This window comes from Acomys russatus, chromosome 24 (assembly GCF_903995435.1).
Source record: "Acomys russatus chromosome 24, mAcoRus1.1, whole genome shotgun sequence".
Taxonomy (NCBI): domain Eukaryota; kingdom Metazoa; phylum Chordata; class Mammalia; order Rodentia; family Muridae; genus Acomys; species Acomys russatus.
This window is the reverse complement of record NC_067160.1, coordinates 26,709,737-26,736,959: the sequence shown is the minus strand read 5'-3', so window position 1 is coordinate 26,736,959 and position 27,223 is coordinate 26,709,737. Positions and strand designations below refer to the sequence as shown.

The 27,223-nt window shown below is 43.7% G+C and overlaps 1 protein-coding gene across 1 annotated transcript; it reads left to right on the top strand.

Annotated features, from left to right (window-relative positions):
• The first annotated feature begins 4,785 nt into the window (after nt 1–4,785).
• On the top strand, nt 4,786–26,536 carry Dapl1 (death associated protein like 1). Its single transcript, XM_051166686.1, has 4 exons — nt 4,786–4,902; nt 15,029–15,116; nt 17,257–17,317; nt 26,253–26,536. The coding sequence occupies exons 1-4, from the start codon at nt 4,845–4,847 to the stop codon at nt 26,367–26,369; spliced, it is 324 nt and encodes a 107-aa protein (XP_051022643.1). The 5' UTR covers nt 4,786–4,844; the 3' UTR covers nt 26,370–26,536.
• The last annotated feature ends 687 nt before the right edge of the window (nt 26,537–27,223 follow it).

Here is a 27,223-nt window from a genome sequence, read left to right as displayed (position 1 = left end):
TTGCGAGGTGAGTTGGGGTGGAGAAGCAGCTGCCTGGAGCTATGGCCCAATCAGTAAAGTCCATGCTGTGTGAGCACTGAAAGTTATCCTGGCATTCACAGAAGCTGGACTTGACAGTGTGATCTGGAACCCTCCACTGGTATGGAGGGTAAGGTAGAGACAGGGGAAATCTCTCAAGCTCTTTGACCAGCCAGCCAACCTAATCAATCGATGAACTCCAGGTTCAGTGAGACACCCTTTCTCAAAAAATGTGTTGTGAGTGTAAGGTATCAAAGAATAAATATATGTTCTTAATTTTAAAAATAAAATAGTGGAAAGAGTAACTGAGGAAGACGCCCTGCATCAACCTCTGACCCCCACACACCGGGCCACACTAGCACATTCACACACATACACCAGATACACAAACACACCAATTAATAAAGAAAAAAAATATTAGGAATTCAGAGTTTCTCTGGGGTCTCACACAGTGGCTTAGCCGGCAAAAGTGCTTACCTTCAAGCATTTCTGGCAACCTGAGTTCATTCTCTACGACCCACATGGTGAAGGAGGGAGCCGATTCCCATTGGTTTTCCGCTGATCTCCATACTGTGCTGTACACACAAACACACACACTCACGAGGGAGAGACAGAGACAGAGACGGATGGAGGGAGGGTGGGAGGGAGGGGGAGAGGGAGAGACACAGACACAGAGAGAGACAGAGAAAGAGAGAGAGAGAGAGACAGAGACGGAGGGAGGGAGGGAGGGAGAGGGAGAGACACAGACACAGATACAAACACAGACACAGAGAGAGACAGAGAAAGAGAAAGAGAGAGAGACAGAGACAGAGACGGAGGGAGGGAGGGAGGGGGAGAGGGAGAGACACAGACACAGATACAAACACAGACACAGAGAGAGACAGAGAAAGAGAAAGAGAGAGACAGAGACAGAGACAGAGACGGAGGGAGGGAGGGAGGGGGAGAGGGAGAGACACAGACACAGATACAAACACAGACACAGAGAGAGACAGAGAAAGAGAGAGACAGAGAGAGAGAGAAAGAAAGAGATGATAGACACACAGATAGTGACTGCAGTCAACATATATTTTCATTTCATTATTTAAAAATAAAATGTCTGGAAGAAAGGGAAATGCCAGTGTTTAGAAGACGTGGAGACATCTAAACACAGATGGGTGTTGGAATCCCAGGCACTGGACTAGCAGGAAGTTTCCCTCTAAACTGCCCCCAGCATAGGTGTCGCCACCCTTTGGAGCATAATATTGCATACCTAGGATTTTTGACACAGATTATCCATACTTTCAGAACTTGACATTAGGTATACAAAGTAACTAATGTTGGGAGAGAGAAAGCATAATATAAAAATGAGATGCACGCTGCAAAAACAAAAGTGCGTGAGAAATGCAATGGCATCACCACACACACAAATTAAGAGAAGAAAATGCTCTCATGAAAGTGAAAGCTGATTAATGTCATTAACGTTATATTGGCCTTGCATTTAAAAGGTAAAAGGCTGTCTGGAAACCACACTGCCATGAGAATCCATTTTACTAGGCTTTTAGCATTACTAAGGCCAACCCAGGATGCTGGAAGGATGGCTCCCCCACTGGAGTCACCCTCAGCAATGTCTCCTTTTAAAAGAGGTTTATAAGCCCACTCCAGGGGTAATGGCATGTTGCTTTTCTTCGGAAAGACTTTCATCCTTGTTGCATCCAAAGCAAATAGTGCTGACTCCACTGAACTCAGGGACCACACAACAGCCCTGGGCTCCTGATGACTAACTTAAAGGCAGGGCTCACCGCCTCTGGAGCTAACCATGCACTGAGGCAGTCAGAGTGGGTGCTTGCTTCCTCCTGCTGCAGGAACAGAGATGGTCAAGGACATGGGAGTAGACCACCCAGAAAGCAAAGCACAATGGCCTCGGTCCCCCATCCCACCCCTTCTGACAGTTAAGCAGGTCGCTTGTCTCTTCTTGGGTTCTGACACTCTTTTATAGATCACTTTTACGCCCTATCATAAACTTAGTTTATTTTCCTTTTTAGTGGTAAAGAAAAAAGCAAGTGGTCATATTACCTATTACAGGCTGAGATGCTCAGAACCAACGTGTATAGTCTGTGATTTTTCAAATCTTGGAATCCACACATGAGATCTCTTAGAGATGGGGCCCAAGTCTAAACATGAAACTCACTATGTGTCATGTAGACTTGTAGGCAGAGTCAAGTCTACACATGGTGCTTCAATCATTTTATTCCCACGAGTGCACACAATGTGTGTGAGCACCTGTACACACAGTTAATAAAAACAAAGAATGTTTTTAAATCAACAGGTAATATGCTACTTATAACCAATCTCTCAACATTTTATGGTACACCTTTCATCAGTTTATTTAACAAGCAGATATTCATGTTGTTTATTGAGATGTATTTTCACATACAGTAATAGCCACATTTTTATAGAAGGTATATATGACCTGTGATTGATGTAACCACGCCTATAACCAAGATACAGCGTAGACCCACCACCCCCAAAAGTCCCTTCCCACTCCTTTGCAGGTGTTTCCTCTGCAGCAGTAGCTGATTGGATTACTGTTCCTGTCACTTGAACTCCCTCACTTTTCTTCTTTACCATGCCGGCGATTGGATAGTTGAATGGGCCTCCTGTGTGAATGTAAGTGTGTAAGTGTGTGTGTGTGTGTGTGTGTGTGTGTGAGTGTGTATGTGTGTGTAAGTGTGTGTGTGTGTGTGAGTGTGTATGTGTGTGTGTAAGTGTGTGTGTGAGTGTGTATGTGTGTGTAAGTGTGTGTGTGTGTGTGTGTGTGTGTGTAAGTGTGTGTGTGTGTACTGGCATGTGGGAGTCCGAGGAATCCAGAGGAGGGTGTCAGATCCCCTGGAGCTAGAGTTACAGCAGGCACCTGGTGTGTGTAATAGGGTCTGAACTCAGTCTTCTACAAGAGCAGCATTCTTTGTTTTTTTTTTTGTTTGTTTGTTTGCTTGTTCTGTTTTGTTTTTGTTTTTTGGGGTTTTTTTTTTTTTTTGTACTTTTTTATTTTATGTATATGAGTGCTCTGTTTTCATGTACATCAGAAGAGGGATTCAGATTCCATTACAGATGGTTGTGAGCCACCATGTGGTTGCTGGGAATTTAACTCAGGACCTCTAGAAGAGCAGCCAGTGCTCTTAACCGCTGTGCCATCTCTCCAGCCCTTCTTTTTGTGTTTTAAAAGCATCATTCTTAACAGCTGAGCTATCTTTCCAGCCACTTTGACTCTTATTTTGAGACAGGGTCATGTTAAATTGCTTGAGTCAGCCCCAAACTTACAGCCTTTTTGTCTCAGTCTCCTCAGTGCTGAGATTATTAGGTATGTGGCATCATATCAAGCTTATATTTGAAATTATACAGCAAGAAACTTGATTTACGTTTTGATTTCTTTTTTAGCCTGTCATGTTTCATTTAGCATAATGTCTTTTGGGGTTCCTCTGTGCAATGCGCTTCTGTTGCTGAGCTATATTCAGTTATGTGCATGCAGCACAAACTCTTGTCCACCCTACAGTTAATAAGCTTTGGGGTTGTTTTTCACTTCTGTCTCTTCTGAGTAGAACCGTTATAGACATCTACACACAGGCTTCTATGTATTTAGTAGTTTTTATTTCCCTTAGAAGAATTCCCAGCAACTGGGTTATTGGCTACACAATATGTGCTAGGTGTGTTGAATTGACTTCTACCATTTTGTACTTTTTTATATTCGATTATACATTATCGCTCATAACAATGTATAAAAGCTCATCTTGCTTTAACATCTCCACCAACATTTCATTATTTGTCTGTTTATTTATTTTGCAGTTGAGGTATTCTGGTACATAAGTAGTTTGGGGAGGTTTGGGGAGGCAGGGGGCTGTCTTTTTTCCAAACAGGGTTTCTTCTGTATAACCGCCCTGGTGGTCCTGGAACTCACTTTGTAGACCAGGCTGGCCTGGAACTCACAGAGAGCGTTCTGCCGCTGCTCCCCCGAGCGCTGGGATTAAAGGCGTGCACCACCACAGCCGGCCGAAGGGCAGTTTTTGATGGAAAAGAGTTTGTCCAAGTACTATTTGGTATATGTTGGCCTTGGAGATACGGCAATAAGCTTCCCTACGTACATCTACCGGTTTCCAGACTACCATTTACTATATGACCGTTAATACTTCTGCATCACTAAATATTACTTGAAACATGATTTGGAATACGCTCTACATTCTCTTGGCCACATCTTAATTTAGCTAAGCCTCCGTTTGGGGGATATTTATGTTAATTCCCTTCAAAATGACACAAAATAAGAAAGAAAAGAAATACGCAATTAATACACTTGAGTAGAGGCCTCTGTCCACACCTGCAATCGTTTTCTTCATATGAATGCTCGACACTGGGAAACCCTCCAAAAGGCATAGGCATCCTGCTCACTTGTAATTGTCTCTTGGAAAGACCCCAGATGTCATCAAACAATGACCCTGTCTTGCCCACCGTGTCATGCCTGGATGTGACAAAGAGCCTCATCACACTGGCACACTGTGCTTACTGGTGAGAGCCGGTGGTGTTAGGAAGAATGCCACCAGACTGCATCTTTTCTACAGTCTCCTCAGAGCTCCCTCTGTCCTGTAGACATCTACCTGGCTTTCCCAGATCAAAGAAAGAAGAGAAAGCTTGCCAAGGAGACTTAGGTTCCAGGGCAGCTGAGTGACAAGCCCAGTTGTTGCTCAGCAATACCCTCAAGGGGCCCCGCCCCTTGCAGCTATAAAGCCTTAGAGAGGTGAGATGAGGCAGCCACAACTGGCATTCAGCCTCCAGAGCAAGGCACTGGCACACAGGCAACTATGGCAAATGGGGTGCAAGTCCTGCCGTCCCCGATGAAAGCGCGGCACCCGCCAGCAGGTAGGTCCCCCCCCAACCTGACCTCGCTCCCCTCCCGCAGCTGCAGGCTCCCATCCATCCTCCTGGAAGCAGCTCAGCAGAGCCAAGGTTGTCACTTCCCCACGGTTGCTTTAACTTCCAGCAAGCCTGAGGTCCTCCAAGCGTGTAGCTTAGCTGTGACACACCCTCACCTGGGTGCATGCATTACCACCTTGGGGAGCCCTGCCCAGTTTTCCACCGCTCATGATCTGTTTCTCCAAGATGCCCATGGTTAGCTGACTTCATGCTGACTTCCACACACAGAACACTGCCCCATTTCTGTTTCTGGAGTCTTCGGGCTTGGGCAATACTATAGGTCCATAAACTGAGGAGCACTTTTTAATAAGTACCCAGGGACTGGTGGGGGCGGGGAGGTGAGAGAGGAGGTGGGGGTGGGGCCCTACCGTCTGGAGTGTCTTGTGTCTTTAAACTCATGCTGTTCCCATCAAGTCTGTAGGCTATAGGAACTGGCTCTCCTGTAACTAAGCATATGTTTGTATAGCACGAACAGGCCTATTTTTTTTTAAGCAGTTTTACATTAAGTCCTTTTTCCTTGACATCTCAAAAGCTTGGCTACTTTGTCCTTGCCTGTCTCCACTTACAAATCCGGTTGTTTGTATTATACTTTGTCACGTCTAAGAGGAAATTGAGGCCTCTTAGCCGCTGGCAGGTATGACAGGCCCAGGCCTGGCACAGGGCGAGGATCTGATACAGACCCAGTGCTTTCTGGAAGACAGCCCAGGAGAACTAAAGTTTCTCCACTTCTTCTTGACACCATAACCAATCTTCTTTGTCAAGCTACTGATATTCTACACTTGTAGTTGAATTTAGCAAATTTTAACGTAAAAATGTTTAAGGTATTAATGCAAATGAATGGGGGAGGACTGTATAATATACAGTTGTTAAAAGCGGAATTTATATCCTGCACAGATGAAAATCGATGCACCATTCTCTTCCTGCTGCCTCCACTCCAATTCTTCACAAAACAATGCAGCTAAAAATATGATTTGCTGCGGTATATTTACACACAAAGTTAAACTAAGCAAATGAAAGTCTGAATGCTATCCACCCCCCAAGGTCCTGTCCCCATCACTAATGGTCACTAATTACTCTGTGTACATAGCACACCACGACTCCATCAAGCATGTCAGAATGCCTCTGGCATGACAGTGAATTATGAACTGTGACACTGCAGATAAGAGGTTTGGAATAATTGGGATGGAGATACAGACCGACTTGCTTCCCTACCGAGCTCAAAAGAACAAAGAAGCTTCACCCTTCATCTCGCCTCCCCATATTTTTTTTTTTTTAAGTCTCAACCAGTTTGCAATGATGCAACATTTTATTTATGGAACAAAGCTAATAAGGTGCCAAAAATTCTATTAAATCTTCACCTGATATTTAAGAAGCAAAATACAGATGTCTGACAGCAGGAAGCTAATGCCATATGGTGGGAAGGCAAAAGGCATTTAGAACTTCACTTTTAATCTACATCTCTGAGCCTCTGTCTTCCTACCTCTGAAAGGGGACACTAAGCAGCATCAATCTGGTAAGGCTACTGTGAAGATGAGAGGAGACAGTTAATGTAAAGTACCTGACACTTGAATGTTGACCCCTTTAAAAACACAGGCCTCATAAAACCCACTGTAGTCGGCAGAGCGATCCTTCCGGACTCCAAGGCACCCAGACATGAAGCCTTCCTCACGGCACCTGCTATGGTAGTCTAGACAGAAAGCAATTGCAATAGGAAAAGACACTAGTGCTTGCATCGTAGTTATGAATGAAACCACTCGGGAGGCAGCCAGCTGTAACCCTCCCAGCTACTTATGTGCGCTGAGTACAGCCTTTATGTGTATTAATGTAATATATCACACCACTGTTAGCCTTGGTTTGAGTGCTTCTTTTATGTGTATTAATGTTAATATTTCAGCACCACTGTTAGCCTTGATTTCATGTTTATGCCCTGAAACAAAACAGTGTTAACCATGGACTAGCCTGGACTCTAGGAAGCATAACTTTGAATTTCCTGGGTTTGTTTCTTTGTTTGTTTAATTTACCTTTCTGTTAGTTTTATAAGAACTAAACATCACGTGAGCAACAATAGCGACATTTTATGAGGAGAAGGTGGTCCAAGGAAGGTAACGCGTGATGACTAGGAAGACTAGCAGTCACTCATGAGTTCTTGTGATTTAAGCCAAAAGATGAGAGCTGTACAGAGAGAGGGTCAGCTGTGAATTGCAAGAGCCATGTTCTGGCTTGTGAGGGAAAGAAAAGTTTATGCAGAAGGGCCATCATGAAGAACCCCAGAGGTGACTATAACTACCTAAGGACCAGTGTCACTTAAAAAAAAAAAAAACAAAAAACAAAAACAAAATGGAGGGCAGGAAGGATGGGACAGAGCAGTGAAGGAGGAAGATCAATAAGAACACAGTATAAGCCGGGCGTGGTGGCGCACGCCTTTAATCCCAGCACTCGGGAGGCAGAGGCAGGCGGATCGCTGTGAGTTCGAGGCCAGCCTGGTCTACAAAGTGAGTCCAGGATGGCCAAGGCTACACTCGGGAGGCAGAGGCAGGCGGATCGCTGTGAGTTCAAAGCCAGGCCTGGTCTACAAAGTGAGTCCAGGATGGCCAAGGCTACACAGAGAAACCCTGTCTCGAAAAACCAAAAAAAAAAAGAACACAGTATATATACACATATACACATAAAAAGGCTGTAATTGCTGGGGTGGGCATAAGATACACTAGATATATAAAATTGTCAAAGAATCCGTAAAAGATACCCTATTAAAACAACTAAAAAGAATAAGCCAGGCACAATGACGCATTCCTTTAATCTCGGCACTCAGGAGACAGAATCAGGCAGCTTTCTGTGCATTCGAGGACAGCCTGGTCTACCAAGAGAATTCCAAGGCAGCTAGGCCTACATAAGTGAGATTCTGTCCCCCGTCCTCCCCCCAAAAAAATTTTAAGACATGAAAACTAACAAAAGGAAGTTTTCATTTTTGCCAGTCTAACTGGTTAAACTCATACAGTATAGGGAGGACCTATGTAGGGGTGGGAGGGATAGAAGAGACGTGTATGAGATCCTCTGCCCAAACCATCATGGAGAAGGGGGCTGATGACTGCAAGGGCAGCTGTCATTCAGCCAGAGTCAACCTTGCACCGCACAGCATAGAAACGTCCGGCCACGGCAGCAGCTCTACAGATAAAGGTGTTCTACAGGGAAGCATCACAGGAGCAAGCTGGAACTCAGAGAGGCCAAGAGATTCCTCTAAAGACACACAGTCCTGAGCCTGGAAGATAAAAACCTCTTTTATTGAGAATTTTTCAGGGATCTTGACTGGAAACCAAAAATCTGCTGACAAGTCAACTCTGAATGTATACTGAGTATTCTGTCAGCGTTTACCTTTTAATTAAATCTTCAAGTTAATTTTTCCTCCATAAGCAGAGTTTGTACAAACGTGTTTTCTTGCTTTCTTATATACACTCCCCATGGTCTAGGGAAAGAAAGGGCTAATTTTTCTTATAAGCTGGCTCTCATGTTGACTGCTCTCTACCAAATACTGAAAGAAGCTTAACTGGAAAGTATGCAGAATCTGAAACTACAAGATCTATCTTTGAAAAATTACAAGCCACAAAATCCACCACAAGAGCTCAGCTCCACCCCAGAGACAGGAGGGGAAAGTGTCAATCCTCCTGTACCAACTTAGGTTTTTGAGGGGTTTTGTTTTGGTTTGGTTTGGTTTGGTTTGGTTTTTCGAGATAGGGTTTCTCTGTTGTAACAGCCCTGGCTATCCTGGACTCACTTTGTAGTCCAGGCTGACCTCAAACAACTTAGGTTTTTTTTTTTTTAACGAAACAATCCAAAAGAACATACTTTTGCTTCTATAGAGTCTAGTTCTTTTTACTCACCAACATTCCTGAACAATCCTACTGTATTTGTATTCAAATTTGTATTGATGGTCCCTTAAGATGGTAAACCCATTTGTATGTTACTTTGTTGAATTGCAGTTGGCTTTACACAAAGATCCTAGAGACAATATAGTACAAATGGGAAGTTGGAGTTGGGGCACTTGTAAAAGGGTTGGTTTAGACATAGTGGATGCTTCGAAAGACCGTCCAGCCACACGTGGTGTTAGCAAAATGGGCCAGGGTGTGATTGTAGTGGGCTGTAGTGGTGATTTGTCTAGATCTTGGGAGACCCGTGAGACCAGTGTTCCCAGCAGAGCTTTGAAGATGACCCTCCCATAAACTGGTTCCAACTGGTTCATTCACAAGTTTGTGAGAGCCCTACTCTATAAAACCAGTGCATCCACCCACAGAGAGTTTCTGTGTCTCGACACTAATGAAATTATCTTCCCTAAATGTCTCTTCTTTATTCTTAAAAATGAAGAACTCCTGCAGTGCCGGTTTCAAAAATAGCCTTTAGTGTTTGTTTCTCTGTTAAGCACTATTATGCTCTTTCTGAAGTAAGGCGAGTGATGGATGTTCTTTTCACGGTAGGTTAGAAGGTTTAGAATCACAGTAAGGGCCTCATTGACAATGACTGTGCCTATCAACTTCTTCTAAGTTCCCCAGAATTGTCCTGGGATGCTCGGGACAGACCAACCTCTTCCCCTCACTTTAGTACGCGGAGAGGCACTGACCACGGTAGCACCACGTCACACTGAGTAACACAAACTATTCTAAAACTCTTATTTGATATCCACTCTGCCCTCTCCTTCTGGAGCAACCTAAGATAAATCTAAATAGTAATAAGCACTAACCAGCAAGTGCCTGCCATGCACCAAAGGCTTATGTGTCTTTTAAAAAGTATTCCCCAGTTTTAAACATTTGTGTTTACTTATATGTGTGGGTGGTGCACCCCACAGCACACACGTGCATGGTCAGAGGACAGGCTGCAAGAGTCGGCTCTACCACATGGGTCCTGGTGATTGAATTCAAGTTATTTGGCTTGGTGGCAAGCACCCTCACCCACTGAGTCATTTTGCCAGTATGGTTTATGTACCTTTAGTCTTAAGAATACCTTAAGAAAGGACAATACAGACCGTAAACTTCAAACCCCTACCCAGATCTAGCCAATGGACAGGACATTCTCCACAGTTGAGTAGAGAGTGGGGTCTGACTTTCACACGTACTCTGGTGCCTCATATTTGACCATGTCCCCTGGAGGGGGAGACCTGGTGGCACTCAGAGGAAGGATAGCAGGCTACCAAGAAGAGACTTGATACCCTATGAGCATATAAAGGGGGAGGAAGTCCCCCTTAGGAACAGTCATAGGGGAGGGGAGTGGAGGGAAAATGGGAGGGAGGGAAGAATGGGAGGATACAAGGGATGGGATAACCACTGAAATGTAACAAGAATAAATTAATAAAAAAAAATGAAAAAGGAGAAAAAAAAGAGAAACAAACAACAAAAAAAAAAGAATACCTTAAGAGTGGTGGCACATGCCTGTAATCCCAGCGCTCAGGGAGGCAGAGGCAGGCAGATTTCTGGGATTTCAAGGCCAGTTTGGTCTACAAAGTGAGTCCTGTCTTGGGAAAAAAAAAAAAAAAAAAAACCAAAACCAAAACCAAAACCAGACAACCAAAAACCAAAACAAAACAAAACAAAAAAACCCTTTGCACAATGGGACTTACTCCTTTCTGAAGGATGTGGAAACCACACCTGAAAGAAAATGAGATATTTAGCTCACAGTCACTGTATTTGTCTGTTTTCCATTAGTATAATGAAATACTTCAGACGGGCTAACTTTATAAATGAACTGGGTTTACTCAGCTCCCAGTTCTGGAGACTGACTCTGGTGAAGACGTTATGGAGGAAGAGCTGGACTCTCTCAGTAGAAGGCAAGACAAAGATTAACTGGGGTTTCTATGTCCCTTCCGAGGGCCACTCCCAACTGACCTAAGGATCCCCAGGAGTAACACTTACTCCCCTCATTATCGGCACACTGAGGACCAGTTTCTGAGATGATCAACCCTTTGAGGACAACTCAAGCCATAGGCAAATCACAGCAGCCACGAGGCTTTGGGGGAGTGGAGGAGATGCCCTACTTTGCCCAGAGTCCTTAGGACTCCCATGATCCCCAATATGACACATGGCCCTTCAGAACTTTGGTGATGGTACCCTCACCTCCCTCCAGTAGCCTTACTGGATTCTGCCGCTCTTTCTGTCTCTAAGCTCCCTTCCCTCTCTCTAGGCACTCTCCTCTGGAGACTGGATGAGTCTTTCCAAATTAACTCAACATTGCAAAACAAAAACAAAAACAAAAACAAAAAACAATGAGCTAATTAATGAACCGCATTAAGGAAAAAACTCATATAAATGTATTCATAAATGTTGAAATGCATTTTTAATTCAATATTTACTCAAATAACAGAGTATTATGGAATGATAATGATAATTCCCTAAATATAATGAAAAATTTATAATATGTGTGTATGTATTATATATACAAACACACATATATGCATATATGTATATGTATTATATAATATATGTACATCAATAAATATGTAGGAAGAGAAGGCCACCCAAGGAATTTATTATATTTAGTAAGGAAATATAAGCCTTTAAAAATTAGAAAGGCAAAGATGTTCACATTCACCACTATTTAACATTTCTCTAAAGGAGTTATATTGCTTTTGTAAATGACATATATTTTTTCAACCTGGAAAATTAAAAAGAATCTAGAGAAAGCTATAATAAGCAATAATAGAATTTACTATATCTAGGTATAAAATAAATTAAGATAAACTCACTGAGGTTCAGTTAATTTTTTCAGTTCTAGGTTTGTAGTTTGGACATGAGGACTAGACCTGATTTACAATAGTGGTATCAACAAGGAGAAAATGCTTATAAAGGATGTGCGAGCTTGATCTGAACAAATGCCCAAGGGGCTTCGAAGAGGTGAACACTAGAAAACCACATATCCTCTCAAATACAGAGCCAGCAGGAGTATAATGCCATCAATGTCCCCTTTTAACACATCCATAAATTGGGGCTGGAGAGATGGCTCAGAGGTTAAGAGTACTGTCTGTTTTTCCAGAGGTCCTGAGTTCAATTCCCAGCAACCACATGGTGGCTCACAACCATCTACAAGGAAATCTGCTGCCCTCTTCTGGCCTGCAGGCACGCATGGGAGCAGAATACTGTATAAGTAATAAATAAATCTTTTTTAAAAATCCATACATTTATCCAGGTGCGGTGGTGCACATCTATAATATACCTGTACATGTGTACATATGCCCAAGAACTCAGCGTACAGTAAAGATGCATTTCAAATTGATAGAGAAAAGATTATTTTTCAACATTTGGACCACCAAAAAAAAAAAAAAAAAAAAAAAAAATCTTACATCAAACCAGGTGTGTTGGTGCATGCCTATAACAGGAAGTGAAGGCCGGAGCGTTGGGGATTTGAGGCTAGCTCGGGCTACACAGAGACTCCTGGACTCATAGCAAAATCTGGTCTCAACAGCCTCGAAACAAAACAAGACAAGCCTGCCTCTTCCATCTGACCAGCATCACATGCATCACTGAAGGAGCAAGGCATAAGTGTAGAACCAGAGACTGATTTTACAGGCTGAAACCACTGAGCTTCCAGAGGACAGCAGAGAATGCCTGTAAAACACCATCCTCACAAGTCCATATGCGATCGATAAGTCCACATAAGAACAGTACAGATTTGCAAATGGGAAGACATTGTCAAATAAGTAAAAAAAAAAAAGCAGTAAATGGTACAATTAACTACTTTACATTTACAATGCAGCTCACAAACAGCTCCCAAAATTCAGTAAGAAAAAGATGAAAACTAGGAGAATTGTACAAAAACTATGGATACCCCACAGAAAAGAAAAGACAAAATACCTTCTAAAGCAAGCTTAAGCTGTGATAACAAGATAAAGTATAAATTGCCAGCGGTGGTGGCGCACGCCTTTAATCCCAGCCCTTGGGAGGCAGAAGCAGGTGGATCGCTGTGAGTTTGAGGCTAGCCTGGTCTACTGTAACCTGGAGTGTTAGGACAACAGCCCTTGTTCTGTCAGCTCCAAGTAGCTATGTTTGGCCATTTTTCCCAGCCTGCCATTTAAAGACATGCATGGTGATCAAAATCATAGAGGAGATTTGATCTATGTGAACTCGGAAGAGGAGCGGACAAAGGGGGCGCAGTGATGCCCACCTTCATCTTCCAGGTCCCGACATGAGCTTGAGGCTTAAGATTTACATTTTTTGTTTGTTTGTTTGTTTGTTTGTTTGTTTTTGTTTTTTTATTAATGTGTATGTGTGTAAAGCCAGAAAAGGGTGTTAGAACTTCTAGAACTGGAGTTACAGGTGGCTGTGAACTCCAGGGGACTCTGGAAACCAAACCAGTTCTCCACAAGGCCAGCAAGCACTGTTAGGTCTCTGTCCCCAGCCCAAGCGTTAGGTTTAGATACAAGAAGAATTGGGGAGGGTAAGGTGGGATCGTCTTCTTTCCCCCAACCAACCCCTCTGCTTTCTTCCTCTTCTCTAACACCTGGACACAGAAGGCAGCCCAAATGAAGGCAGCAGCGTAAGTGAAGACAGAGATGATGGGCTTTCATCCTGCTTCCATGGCAGCTTCTCCGTGACCATTAGAGTTCAAAGTTTTAGCTTACTGGTTGACACAACAATGCATTTTCTAGCTCATTGTCTGGAGAAATAGTTGTTGCCATGGTAGCTGATGAGACTGTAAACTAGTGCCACCTCTGTGAAGGGCCGGTTCAGCAAGATTTAACAAAATTCTGAATACACCTGGCCCAGTCACTTCTGGGAAGACATGTGCTAGTAGAAAGTTCTGTATAAAAAGAGTACTCGGCGCAGCTTTCTTTATGATCACAATGAATTAGAAATGTTATCAGATACTTAGTATTAGCAAAGTGGCTAAGTAAACACAGAAGGTTTTCATAGTAGAATTGCAAAGAAGATATTAAGAAGAGACACAGATAAAGGTAGAGAAATTTAGAGTGTTCTATAAAATGCATGGTTAAGGGGGAGGTGGGAGGGAATAAACCAGACACAGAACAGTTAGTACCTTATGCTACCCTTTAAAACAATGTCTAAACTGTCTGTGGGTGAAGACACCCAGGAATGGTGGGAGGCAGTCACAAGTCTTTTCCTGTTTCCTGACTGCGCACCTTCTTCATGTATGCCCTCTCACAAGAATTAAGTGTTAATATTTATAAGAACGGTGATAAAGGCAACACACAAAGGCACTGAGAAATAGGTTTTCTTTACTCTTCACCTTATTGGAATTAGTTTTAGAAAATTGCTCACGGGGTGTTTCCATAAAGAGAATTAACAGGTTTAAACAAATCAGCGTCCGAGTGTAGTCACTTCTCATTCGAGCTTGTCAGATTTTAGATGTGTGATTTTTCTGGGAAAAGAGGAAGGTATTTGTTTTGACTTGCAATCTGAATCGGGCTGTTTCGTTTCCAAAGCTGATTTCAGCTGACATTGTTGAACACTTGGATTGCTTTTAGGTCGTCTATAGCCTAATTAACACTAATTGAACTCTTGAATGGCGTGACTATTAATACAGTTTAATTACTCATTAGATTCCGCAGAGCTCAGCCAGCATGGCGGTTTAGGGTCTGAGATGAAGGTGGCTAGCCTCTGGAATTCAAAGCCCCTCATTTGAATTAAATGTCTGTCAGCACCCTGAAACTTGGCTCATCTGGCTTTTGAAAGCTTTGGTTGAGGGGAAAAAAATGCAAGCCATGCAAAAGCTTTAATCTTGTGGGAAAACAAAGGGTCACACTGTAATTATGGGTTGCTATCTTGAAGAATGTAATTGGTTTGATAACAAGAGAAAAAGTGTTTTGTTTTGTTTTTCCACCAAATGCCTAAGGGAGTATGACGTTATCCTTCCTACTCCAAGGTGTGACTTTCTTTGCCTTTCCCCCTCCATGAGCATAAAAAAGTAAACCCCAGACCTTCCTCCTCCCTACCCTGACTTCCTTAGGGGGTCCCCCCCCTTCTCTTTTATTCTGTTGTTTAAAGATCTTATCCATGTAAATTTGGAAGCTTGGCTATGAGTCCTGCCTGAGAAACAAAGCTATTCTAACGTGCACGTTGTTGCTTCTCGGTTCCAGTGAAAGCGGGAGGAATGCGAATTTCCAAAAAGCAAGAAATGGGCGTTTTGGAAAAACACACCAAAAAAACAGGATTGGAGAAAACAAGGTAGGGATTACTTAATGTTCTGCCTCCAGAAGTTATCTGAGGACAAACTAAGGCCCCAAGAATTTCAAGGGAGCAGCCAGGCTTGGGGAGAGATGATGAATACTGGTCCTGGGCTACCGACCGGGTGTCCCTGGGTCTCCATCACATCCTACCTGTTCTCCTCTCTGTGGTCCCCCTAGCCACCTCCCACTCACAAAGTGTGGTCCTAAATACATCTGACCCTGATGATCATCCATTCATCGTACTTCAGGTCACTCTTTAAAATCTTGTACTTTGGGGGCTGGAGAGATGGCTCAGAGGTTAAGGGCACTGACTGCTCTTCCAGAGGTCCTGAGTTCAATTCCCAGAAACCACATAGTGGCTCACAACCATCTATGATGTGATCTGATGCCCTCTTCTGGCCTGCAGGAATACTGTATCCATAATAAATAAGTTTAAAAAAAAAAACTTGCACGTCATATGACCTTTTTCATACCATGCTCCATGGTAAAGTGAATCCCTTGAATTATAAACAGTTGCCCCTGGAATTTTTTTTTTATTATTATTATTATGTATACAGTGCTCTGCTTGCATGTACACCTGCTATCAGAAAGCAAGGCAGGGAAAAGCCATGAGGAGCAAGCCAGCAAGCAGCACTCCTCCACAGCCTCTGCGCCAGTGCCTGCCTCCAGGTTCCTGGCCTTCCTGAGCCCCTGCCCTGGCTTCCATCAGTGATGGACTGTTACCTGGAAGTGTGAGATGAAATAATCTCTCCTCCCCCTAGTTGCTCATGGTCAGGGTGTTTATCACAGCAACTAGAACCCTGACTAAGACAAGCTTGGAAGCTACCGATACCAGGGCTGATTTCTCCCTGCTGCTTCTAGCAAGACCGTGACATCATAAAGTTAGAGGTATAAATTGGTGTGTCCTATGCACCCAAAGACTTGCTTAAGGAAAGTGAGTGCATTTGGAAAATAAATTAATATATTGCCCTGATTCCTCTGAGTGGCCCAGTGAGGGGTGCTTTGGAGGCTGGTTTCCATGGAACTCCTCATTCAAGAGGAGTTGATAAAAAGATGCTCAGGAAACAAACTGTAATTTCTTTGTCCCTTTCAAACCAAGTGTGTGTGTGTGTGTGTGTGTGTGTGTTGTTCATATACATGCTTACTCACACATGTAGAGTCCCGACGTTGACATCAGGTGTCTGTCTTAAACATTCTCCACTTTCCTGAGCCCACTGCTTTAGCTGGTCTACTCAGCCATTAGCCTCAGCATTCTCCTGCCTCTGCATCTCGAGGCCTGAGGCTATAGGCAGGCCACTGAGCCTACCTGGATTTATGTGGGTTCTAGGGATTCGAACTCCCGTCTTTGACCTTGCATGGCAATGCCCTTTCTCCACTGAGCTATCCTCCCAGCCCCTAAATAAAGTTATCTTTATATTACTTCTCAAGTTTTTTTCCCCAATATATGGGAAGGGTTTTTGTAAAGGATTTCACACACGCGCGCGCGCGCCCAAATGAAACAGATAATTAAATACTGATCGTCCTCTATGAGCAACAAATCACTGGCTTGTTCCCGATACCAGAAAATAACAATCCCACGATGAAAGCGGGACTGTAAATTCTCAATAACAACTCCCACACAGTGTTTATCTTCTCACACCGCATCCAGGGCAGCTCCTAAGATAGTAAGTTCGCGCTGGAAATGGTATCAGACTGTGCTGCCTCGGAAGATGGTTAACTAGGGGGCCTGTTCTGTTCTCAACTCTGCCAAGCATAAGCCCAGACAACCATTACATCAGTTCCTGGGCCTGGGCCTGGAGCGCCCAAGAATCCAGGCTTGGGAAGGGTTTATAACAGAGAAGTCATTGACTTCTCTGCACTTAGAGGAACGGAGCTTACTATTAACTCTAAGCTCAGCTGGACAGTGTGCACAGGAGTTGGTTAGACGTTATCAAGGCGGTGGTACTAGAAGTCCACTCTGGTGGCCAGAGGTGGAAGTGCATTGCAAGCTCTTTACTGCCTGAAACACCTCCCTGACCCAGTGGGGTGGTGGTGTGGATTGGGTCTAGAGTCTCCTGTATGCCACCCTACCAAGCCCTGAGCTACGTTCCCAGCCCCAAGATCTGGACCTTATTTAGAGTCTCTTTTCATCTTCACAGCGCCATCACAAATGTTGCCAAGATACAGATGTTGGACGCTCTGAACGACACACTGGACAAGGTGAGCCATGCGTGACGAGATGCACACGATGCTCTAACGCTGTGTTTACCCAGTGGATGGAGAGGCTCGTGGGAGCCCGCAGATGGCCACTGGGATTTCTCCAGCCCTTGAGTTTGATGTCCATGTGAAAAAAAGAAATCAGTCTGTTCCCAGTTAGAGAAACATAAAATTGTTAAAATGAGAAGAGCTGTGTCTCCTAACTCCCTAAAGTGCCTCTAAATAAGTCATTTCAAAACAAGGCAGGGGATGAGGTGAGAGCCGTGATGCCGAATGTGCAGAACTCTCCTTTGCCCTCCCAGATATTTCTCAGAGAGACGGCATAACTTTACAAAAGACAGCTTGTGTGTCGAGACTCCAGCCGCTCTTGGCCTTCCTCCGCACCTCTGCATCTCCGTGGAAAATACTTGATTTGTGGCAATGTGGGCAGCAGAGGGTTGAGTGGTTGGGGGCTGGAGGCGGCCAGACACCAGCTGGGTTATCAAGTCAAGTCCATTTATAAGGAAAGTTCACTGCTACAATTTTTCCTTCTAGAGCTTGAACTTCTTCCAAGTAGCTCAGACAGCTCAAAAGAGTCATATCGGGCAAACAGCGGTTTGTGGTTTGGGACTCTGTGACTGCGCCTCCCCTCCCTAAATTCTGTAGGTAAACTCTGGGCAGCCTTATTCTGTTTTCAGGAGACAAATACATGTATCCTAAGGGTGTCAAAGAGGGCCACTCTTTCTCTACTTCGCCATTAATTGAAGGAACGGGACAGAGCAGGCTCTGTTTAAAGACTTGAAGTCATAAGGGAGTTTCCAACTTCTCTCCCACACTTGAGCATTTAATCTGAAATAAACCAGTGGACAGATGAGCAGGAGAAAAGGCCTAGAAGTTTATTGCATGCCCAGGAGCTAAACAATGAAAAATGAATATGCAGGAGCCCATCACAGGGTAGGAACCTATACACTTGCAGCATAAAGGGAAAGGAAGTGAACAGCGTGAGCGATTTAGAGTGAAGGTAAATCCATTTTAGAGGACTGACTGGGCTAGAAGAACAGCCGACAGTTGGCAGCTAAGTCTCTTCTGTGCTCTGGGTGTGGGTCAGCTCTTGTCTCCCTTGCTGAGATCTGCTTCAGTTTCTTGGTTGGTAGACTCAAGAAAGAGGGTCACAGCAGCAGAGAACCTTCCAAAGGTTTCTGGCCTTTAGAAAGATGGGCTCCTGCACCTGCTGCCTACTAGGCTTTCTCGGCGTGAGCAATGAGTGTGCAGAAGGGTCATACTTGGAAGTGTTCTGCTGGCAATTCCAGGTTCTGGGGGTCATCAGCTTACTCTGGAAAGAGAGCAGAAACTGTACAGCTGCCCTCAAGAAAAGATACGTGTGTATGTGTGTGTCTGTGTCTGTGTGTCTGTGTAAGTGTGTCTGTGTGTCTGTCTGTGTGTCTGTGTAAGTGTGCCTGTGAGTGTGTCTGTCTGAGTATCAATGTGAGCATACGTGTATGCACACAGACACCAGAAGAAGGTACATATTAGCCTCGGTCACATTCCACCTATTCCTTTTTGAGGCAGCTACCTTTTTTGTCTTCCATTGCACTCAAGCACACAGGGGAAATCAAAATAAAAACTAATGTGCAGGACCTGGTGACACTAGCCTTTCCTCCCACACTTGGAAGGTAGAAGTGCGTGGCTCTCTGAGAGTTCAGGACCAGCCTGATCTACATTAACAAGTTCCAAAACCAGTCAGGACTACACAGATGGACCAAACAAACAAACCCAAAGTAGAGATATATACCTTTGATGTCTCCCCCACCCGCGCATATTAAAGTGGTTCCTCACCTATACTACGTGTTGTCATGAAGAACTAGCAATCGGTCAGAAGAAACAAAGTAGTAGGATTGAGGATCATCTCTTCCCATTTTCAGCTAGTTATTATATCGAGTTATGCCTAGTCCCAAGAACCCATGTTATATATGATCTTGATTTTATTTTAGAACTGTAATGGTCTAAGATGACCGCTTCCTACAAGGCCTCATCAGCCTTTCAGTCATGACAAGACATTTCTAATTGTCTACCAACCTAGAGTTTAAGACTTGGGAGATAGAAACCACTCCCCCTGCAAAGGGTTGGGTCTGAATTAATTTAAGTGAGGAGCACCCTAAGCATGCTCCTACCACTATTTTTCCATATAGACTTCTGACTTCTGATGTCTTCTTCTTCCTCTTCCTCCTTCATTTTTGTTTTTCTCGAGACAGCGTTTCTCTTGTAGTCCCTCTCTGTCCTGGCCTCACTTTGTAGGCCAGGCTGGTCTTGAACTCATGAGATCTGCCTGCCTCTGCCTCCTAGTGCTGGGATTAAAGACATGTGCCCACGCTGGGCTTCATACATACAAACTTCCTTCTTCTTCCCCCACCCAGTTTCTCCTCCTCTGCCTCTCCAGCCCGTCCTTCCTACCTCTCCCTCCCTATACAGAACATTCTCATTGTCCACTGGCTGCACACAAGGCCTGATGCCATTGGAGAAAGGCACTGCGTAACTGGAATGTTCTCTGCACTAACATCTGGAGGCATGGTCTTGATGGACTACTGGCCACTTTCAAAGGCAACTTGGCTTTTAGAATGACACTTAGGTCCTCAATGTTTTGTGGTTTCTCCTGTATTTTGATTTTCTTTCTTTTTAAGACAAAGAGGGCAGAGATGCCAAGTTGTGTTCTCAGCATACAAGGTATCCTGTTAAACATTAATTATGCTGTTATGTAGAGGTGTGAATATTGTGAGATTAAAGCTTGGTGATTTTTTTTCCAAGTTGCCACGCATTGGGCCATCCGTTGGCCAAAGTTGCCTGTGAAACAGAACCCTAGGAAAGAAAAGCATCAAAGGCAGCTGGGACATTAGGAGGGGTCCTCCTGGACCACAGATTTGCATCCTCATAGGAGTGCCCATGAATGACACTGATGGGAAGCGTATGCATCGAATGCTTGACTTAACAGGGTGTGGAGACGTAACAACATTGCAGCTGGACTTAACAGCCGGGGAAGATGAATGGAGGAGCCAGCATCCACTCACACCACCACACCTCAGGCTCAAAAGCAGAGCCGTCCCCTGATCTCTCTCCATCTAGTTTATTTCAGAGCTCCAGGCAGACGGACCTTGATCAGACTTCTTACGCTGTTCTCCCTGAGGCTAAAAATAGGGGTTTTGAGCTCACAGGCATCTACAAGGATAGAAAATTCTCAACACAAGAGTTTCTCTTGATCTGTTTTTCATGTCACTCCTGTAATGAAGCCATGAGACAGATTTCACATAAACACACACACACACACACACACACACACACACACACACACACACACACGCACCCCTCAACCTTGATTCTTCCTCATGTTCAGTTAGATACCATTACCTTAGTGACTCAGACAAGAAACAAGTTCTATTCTTCTGACATTGTCACTTTACAATGACTAATGATTAAAATTCTAGGACTTTCCCAAGTTAAGACGCCAGCCAAAAGGGAGTAGGCTTCAGGGTAGGAACTGTTTTGACTTCTGCATGCTCTATGACTCAAGAATATAGTGTCTCCAGCAACTGCCAATTTGGGGAATCTGTGGGACTCTGCTGGCCAAGAACCCTAAAATAGGTAGCCCATTCTTGGCACTAGGCTTTTCATTTGCTAGTGTTTAGTAGGGGCACTGACCCCCCCTCACCCTATTATAGGATAAGGCTACTTAAACTCTTTTTGTATACATATATGTGTGTACATATGCCTATGTTGTATACATGTATGTTTTAGGAAGACAACATCAGCAAGTTTCTATATGACTTTTCAAAAGGTCTTTAGTGTTGGTTATACCTCCCTAGATTCCCCCCCCCCCCTTCTTCCATGCCCTCCCATCACCTCTCCATCCTATTTAACCCTTCCTCTTCCATTACTCCTCTTTGACCCTTTATATCACTATATTCTATTTACCTCCCTTGAAAGAGCACCTCTGGGCTCCATGCTTGTTTCCAGCCCTGTATGGTATTCTAAATGAAACATACTTATCTAAAGATTCAGAGCCAGCATCCACATATGAGAGAAAGCATGTAACATTTGTCTTCCTGGGTCTGGATGACCTCACCAAGGAGGGACTCTAGCTCAATTAATTTATCTGCAAACTTCATAAGGTGACTAATATGCCATTGAGTTAATACACTGCATTGTCCTTACCCAGTCATCAACTGACAGACATCCGTTTCTCAGCCATTACAAATACAGCACCAATGAGGATGGGTGGGCAAGTGTGTCTGTGGCAGACTAGAGTCCCTCGGGGGTATATGCCCAAGAATGGTACCACTGGGTTGTATGGTAGATCTACTCAGAGATTTCTGAGGACCTTCCACACTGGTTTCTATAGTGGCTGAACCAGTTTACTCTCCCACACCTTCTGAGCATGCGTTCCCATTTCCCCACATGCACACCAGCATGTGTGTGTTTTTTTTTTTTTTTTTAATCTTAGCCATTCCGAAGTAAGATGAAATCTCAAAGCAGCTTTGATTTGCATCTCCCTGATAGCTTGAGAAGAGTAGTGAACCTTTAAAAATATATTTCTTAGCCATTCAGTTTTTAATTTTTATTTCATTTATTTACTTTTGTTTTGTTTTTCAGAACAAGGTTTCTTTGTATAGCCTTGGCTGTCCTGGAATTCTCTCTGTAGACCAGGCTGGCCTCAAACTCACAGAGATCCACCTGCCCCTGCTCCCAAGCACTGGGATTAAAGTCGTGCACCACCACTCACTGCCTGGCTGCATTTCATCTTTTGAAAACTCTCAGCTTAGTTCCTTGCCCCATCTTTAAAAATTTTTAATTAATCTTCCTCAAAATCTATTTTTTAAAATTATCATTTAAGAATTTTTTTTTTCTTGAGGCAGGGTTTCTCTGTATAGCCTCTGCTGTCCTGGATTCACTTTGTAGACCAGGCTGGCCTTGAACTAATAGAGATCTGCCTGCCTCTGCCTCCCTGAGTGCTGGATTGCAGGTGTGTGCCACCATGCTGGGCACATCATTTAAGAATTTTTAATCAATCTGGGTGTGGTGGCACAAGCCTTTAATCCCAGCACTTGGGCCAGCCTGGTCTACAAAGTGAGTCCAGGATAGCCAGGGATACACACGGAGAAACCCTGTCTTGAAAACCAAAAATAAAAGTGTTTTTATCATAGTCTCCCAACTCCTCCACTCCCTCCTTTCCCATCCAGCTGCCTGCTCCCTCTTAAAAAAAAAAAAAAAAAAGCCACTAAAAACATGGAGTTAGATTTGTTTTGGCCAACTACTCCTGGGCATGGGGCCTGCCCTTGAGTGTGTTTGAGCTGGTAGGTGGGTTCTTTAAGTCTTACTGTTTTTATTAACATATTCCTACTTCCTTCTCCATCCTGTTGATTGTTCCCCTCCCCCAAACCTCCCAGACCAATTCACAAATAGTGTCAGGACCCTGTGACTGCCTGTCTAATCACTCTAATCTGTGACACTGCATTTGTTGTTGTTGTTGTTGTTGTTGTTATTATTATTATTATTATTATTATTAATTATCTTAGCCATTCTGACTGGGGTGAGATGAAATCTCAAAGTTGTTTTGATTTACATTTCTCTGATAGCTTAAGAAGAATATTGAACATCTAAAAAATATATTTCTTAGCCATTCTTTTTTTTGTTGTTGTTGGGTGGGTGATTGTTTGGTTGGTTTAATTTTTGGTTTTGTTGTTTTTCATGTTGTTTGGGATTTTTTGGTTTGGTTTGGTTTGGTTTTTGGTTTTTCAGGAGGGGGATTCTTTGTGTAGCCTTGCCTGTCCTGAAACTCTATGTAGACCAGGCTGACCTCAAAATCATTTCTTAAATAAGTAAACATATAATTGTACGTGATCTTACATTTCTTTTTCTCTGCATGCGTACACATGCATGTACACACACACACACACACACACACACAACTGAAGACAGGGACTTGAACAGACCAATGCTCATTGCAACATCATTTCCAGGTCCCAGAAAGGTGAAACACCCATCTATGGATTGGTGGATAGAAAAGCATAACGTAGTATAAAATGCAGCATTGCTCATCTTTAAACCAGGAGATTTTGACAAGTACCATTACCTGAATGAACCCTGAATATATTGTGTTACCTGGAGTGAATAAAGAGAAATATACTGCCTGAATTCCACTTACAGGAGATATCTAGAATAGTCCAATTCATTGAGACAGAATAATACAGGGTTGCCAAGAACTTGGAGAAGAATCGAGGTGCGTGCTGGCTAGTTTTCTGCCAACTTGACACAGGCTACAGGCATTTGGGAAGAAGGAAACCTCAGTTGAGAAAATACCCCCACCAGATAGGCCTGTGATGCATTTTCTTAGTTGATGATTGGTGTGGGCGGGCCCAGCGCACTGTGGGTGCTGCCACCACTGGGCTAGTGGTCCTGGGTGTGATAAGAAAGCAGGCTGAGCAAGCCAGAAAGAGTAATCCAGTGATAGACTTACATGAAGGTGTACAGTGAAATCAGGTTGCTTTTGGTCATGGTGTTTTGTCACTGTAATAGAAACCCTAACTAAGACAAGTAGTATTGTTTTGGTTTGGTTTGGTATTTTTTGGTTTTTCAAGACAGGGTTGCTCTGTATAGCCCTGGCCACCCTGGAACTTGCTCTGTAGACAAGGCTGGCCTTGAACTCACAGCAATCTGCCTGCCTCTGCCTCCCAAGGACTGGGATTAAAGGCGTCCACCACCGTGCCTGGCCCGCCCATTGCTTCTTACACCCAAAGAATAATGACAACAGTGGCTTTCTCCTCCTCGCCTCAGCCCTCCCCATCCTGAGGAACCAACTGCCCAGAACACAGTTCTATCAGAGGCATCCATTTGTCTTCCTGTTCACCCTTTTACCTCACATTTGACCTTCAGTAACTTGCCAGGTTGATGTTGCTAACTGTGATTTAAAGTCAACCTGAAATAACCCATCTGTTTTAGATGAAGCTGAAAATGCCCACTCTGTATCAAAACCACTAAAGCCAGTGACCCCTGAAATTTTCTTTAGGCTCTAATGTTAAAAGAAAAACAAAACAAAAGTCCCCCGTCCCCTTACCATACTGCAACACAGATATATATATGGGATATTTGCTCTGACTTTAAAAAGTTCTCCATTCTTTTTCAACTCTAAAACAATGCTTATAACCAATATTAAATTATTTTGATTCTTTCTGTTGGAATGTCAGCAGGGGACCATCCTTGGGGTTAATTAGTACATAGTGTATCTGCTCATTGTAAATAAAGTAAAAAAAATGCTTATAATTAAAACATTTTGCATGATTCTATCCCTCAGAGGCAGCCCTTTTAGACACTGTCAGGTATAGATTTCGTGTGTGTGTGTTTGTGTGTGTATGTATGTGGTGTGTATATAGGGTGTGTGTGGTGTATTTGTGGTGTATGTATGTGTGTTTTTGTGTGGTATGTGGTGTGTTTGTGGTATATATATGTGTGTATTTGTGTGTGGTGTGTTTGTGATGTATGTGTGTGTTTGTGGTGTGTGTGTGGTGTGTTTGTGAGGTGTGTATGCGTCTGTGATGTGTGTGTGGTGTGTGGTGTGTTTGTAGTGTATGTGTGTGTATGTGTGTGTGTGGTGTAGGTGTGTGTGTGTTTTGTTCGTGTTTGTAGTATGTGAGTGTGTGGTATGTGCTCTGTGTGTGGTGTGGTATGTGTGTGTATGATATGTGTGTGTGATGTGATGTGTATGTGTGTGTATATACACATGTGCATTTAGATGTTCTCAGAGTCAAGTTGCACATAAAAATCACCGCTGTGTGCACTAGGTTGGCCAGGGGTATTTGAGAAGAGATGTAAGGCACATGTTTTCCTTTGTTTAGATGAACCCAATCAAACCATAAACAATGTGCTACTTAGAGTCATAACATTTTCTCTCTCCTTTTATTTAGTTTGAGTGTCAAGGCAAGGGCATTCAAATTCAATAGTGATAAATTAGGTACTAGCAAGCCAAGGCCCCACTTCCTGGCTGGCTAACAGCTGTGTCTTGAGGTACTTTGGGGCAGAACTGATGAGCTTGGAAACCCAAAACTGAACAGGCCCAGAGGTCACTTGAGTCCAAACTTTTCCTAGGAAACATGTGTAAATCACTCAGCAGCCAGGATACCCTCCCGTCTTACATTGCACTGGGCGTGAATCCCACAGGATCTTTGTTTGGTCAGTAGGAAATCTCATTGTCAGAAAGTCTCCCAGTCTGTCTTACTTTAAATGTGCAGAAGCCCACTTCCTCACAGCTGACTAATGAGAATTGTTTTCACCTGAAGCTAGTTAAGTTACTTGCCTGTGTTCTTTCCCCAGGCTGTTTAGTTTGAGGCAGATGGAATGGCCAATATCACACTCAAAATATCAAAAAAATACAATTTCCAATGTGCTGCCCTGATGAATAAATTAACTTCTTTCAGAGGCTCTTTTTTTTTTCTGATTGTTTAATGATTAATTAAAGACTGTTCCCCTCCTCAGAACCTCTCCTTAATGTCTCCACATCCTTCTTAGACTATAACGCTAGAATCACTTTAATATCACAGAGCAGTGGCACACATATGATTCACCACTTCTGCTTTTCAAAATGGGACCTCAAGACAAATATATAGCCTGGCGTGGTAGTACATGCTTCCAATCCCAGCTGAGACAGGGAGATCATGAGTTCAAGGCCAGCCGAAACTTTTACTTATATATGTCATATATTCCTAGGGCTATAAAAGTTAAAGACACATTAGTGAAGGAAACAGTGTAACACACACTTACTCCCATGGGCCAAGGACAGGAAGTACTATGGAAGGAAGGTCTCAGCAAAGAAATAAACGAACTGTGACTTGACCAGCTATATTGCTTTCTACCACTATAATATTTCGTGATCCAACAGACGCAATGTGTTTATGTCCTCTTCCCTTCTCACTTTTAGCTCAACCATAAATTTCCAGCAACAGTTCACACGGCACATCAAAAACCCACTCCTGCTCTAGAGAAGGCCGCTCCCCTGAAGAGGCCTCACATTATCCAGCAGCCTCGAAAGTCTTAGACCGGGATATAAAACACAGCCATCTGGTCAACCTCCCGACGATCCGACAGTCAGCAGAAACAGCCAACACTTCCTGTAGGCCTGCTGCTGCTGCCCTTGTTTGGTAAATAAAACAACTTTTGTATCTTCCATTTTTACGTTAGATAATAAAGTTTCCAATGTTATAAACCCAATACGTTCCTGTGTCCCTTTTGATATGTCTCAGGGTCCTACTGGAATTCTATTAGTAATTCTGTAGCATGTGAAAAGAATCCGGGACACCTAACAAATCCATCTGCTGCCACGGGTCAGTGCCCATCTCCTGGATACTGACTCTGAGTTTTCGCACACATGCTCAGCTCTCCTTGGGAGCCGGACCTGCCCCTGGGTCTGCTGGGCAGACAAGGGAGACACACACTTCCTTTCCCTCATTCCTCTTGAGACATCTATGGCTGTCAGGAAAGCTGGCCCTAGTTGAAGGGAAGGGGGTTGATTGCTTGTGAGCTGGCCTGGGGGCATGGGAACGGGAGAGTTGGCCGACTGACCAGCTCAGATCTCTCTCAGGCCCAGACCCAGGGCTGTGAATTGAACCACCCCAACATTTACCCCATTAATGAAGTGCTGTAGTGCATAAAGGGGACCAGTGATACAGATCCAAAACTACAGGATCTCCATGACACAGGGCAAGTGGATATCCGAGAGGAGACTCAGGGAGTTTCCAGTATTGCTAAAAGTAGCAGAAGTCATGGCAACGAGCATTTGCAAGCAAAGATGTGCAGACAAAAGTGTGTACTGTGGGACACACTGTGACGCAATACAGCTTCCATGAGTGCCTCTCCTACCCTCCGCGCCCCCCCCCCCAATTCCTTTGTCTC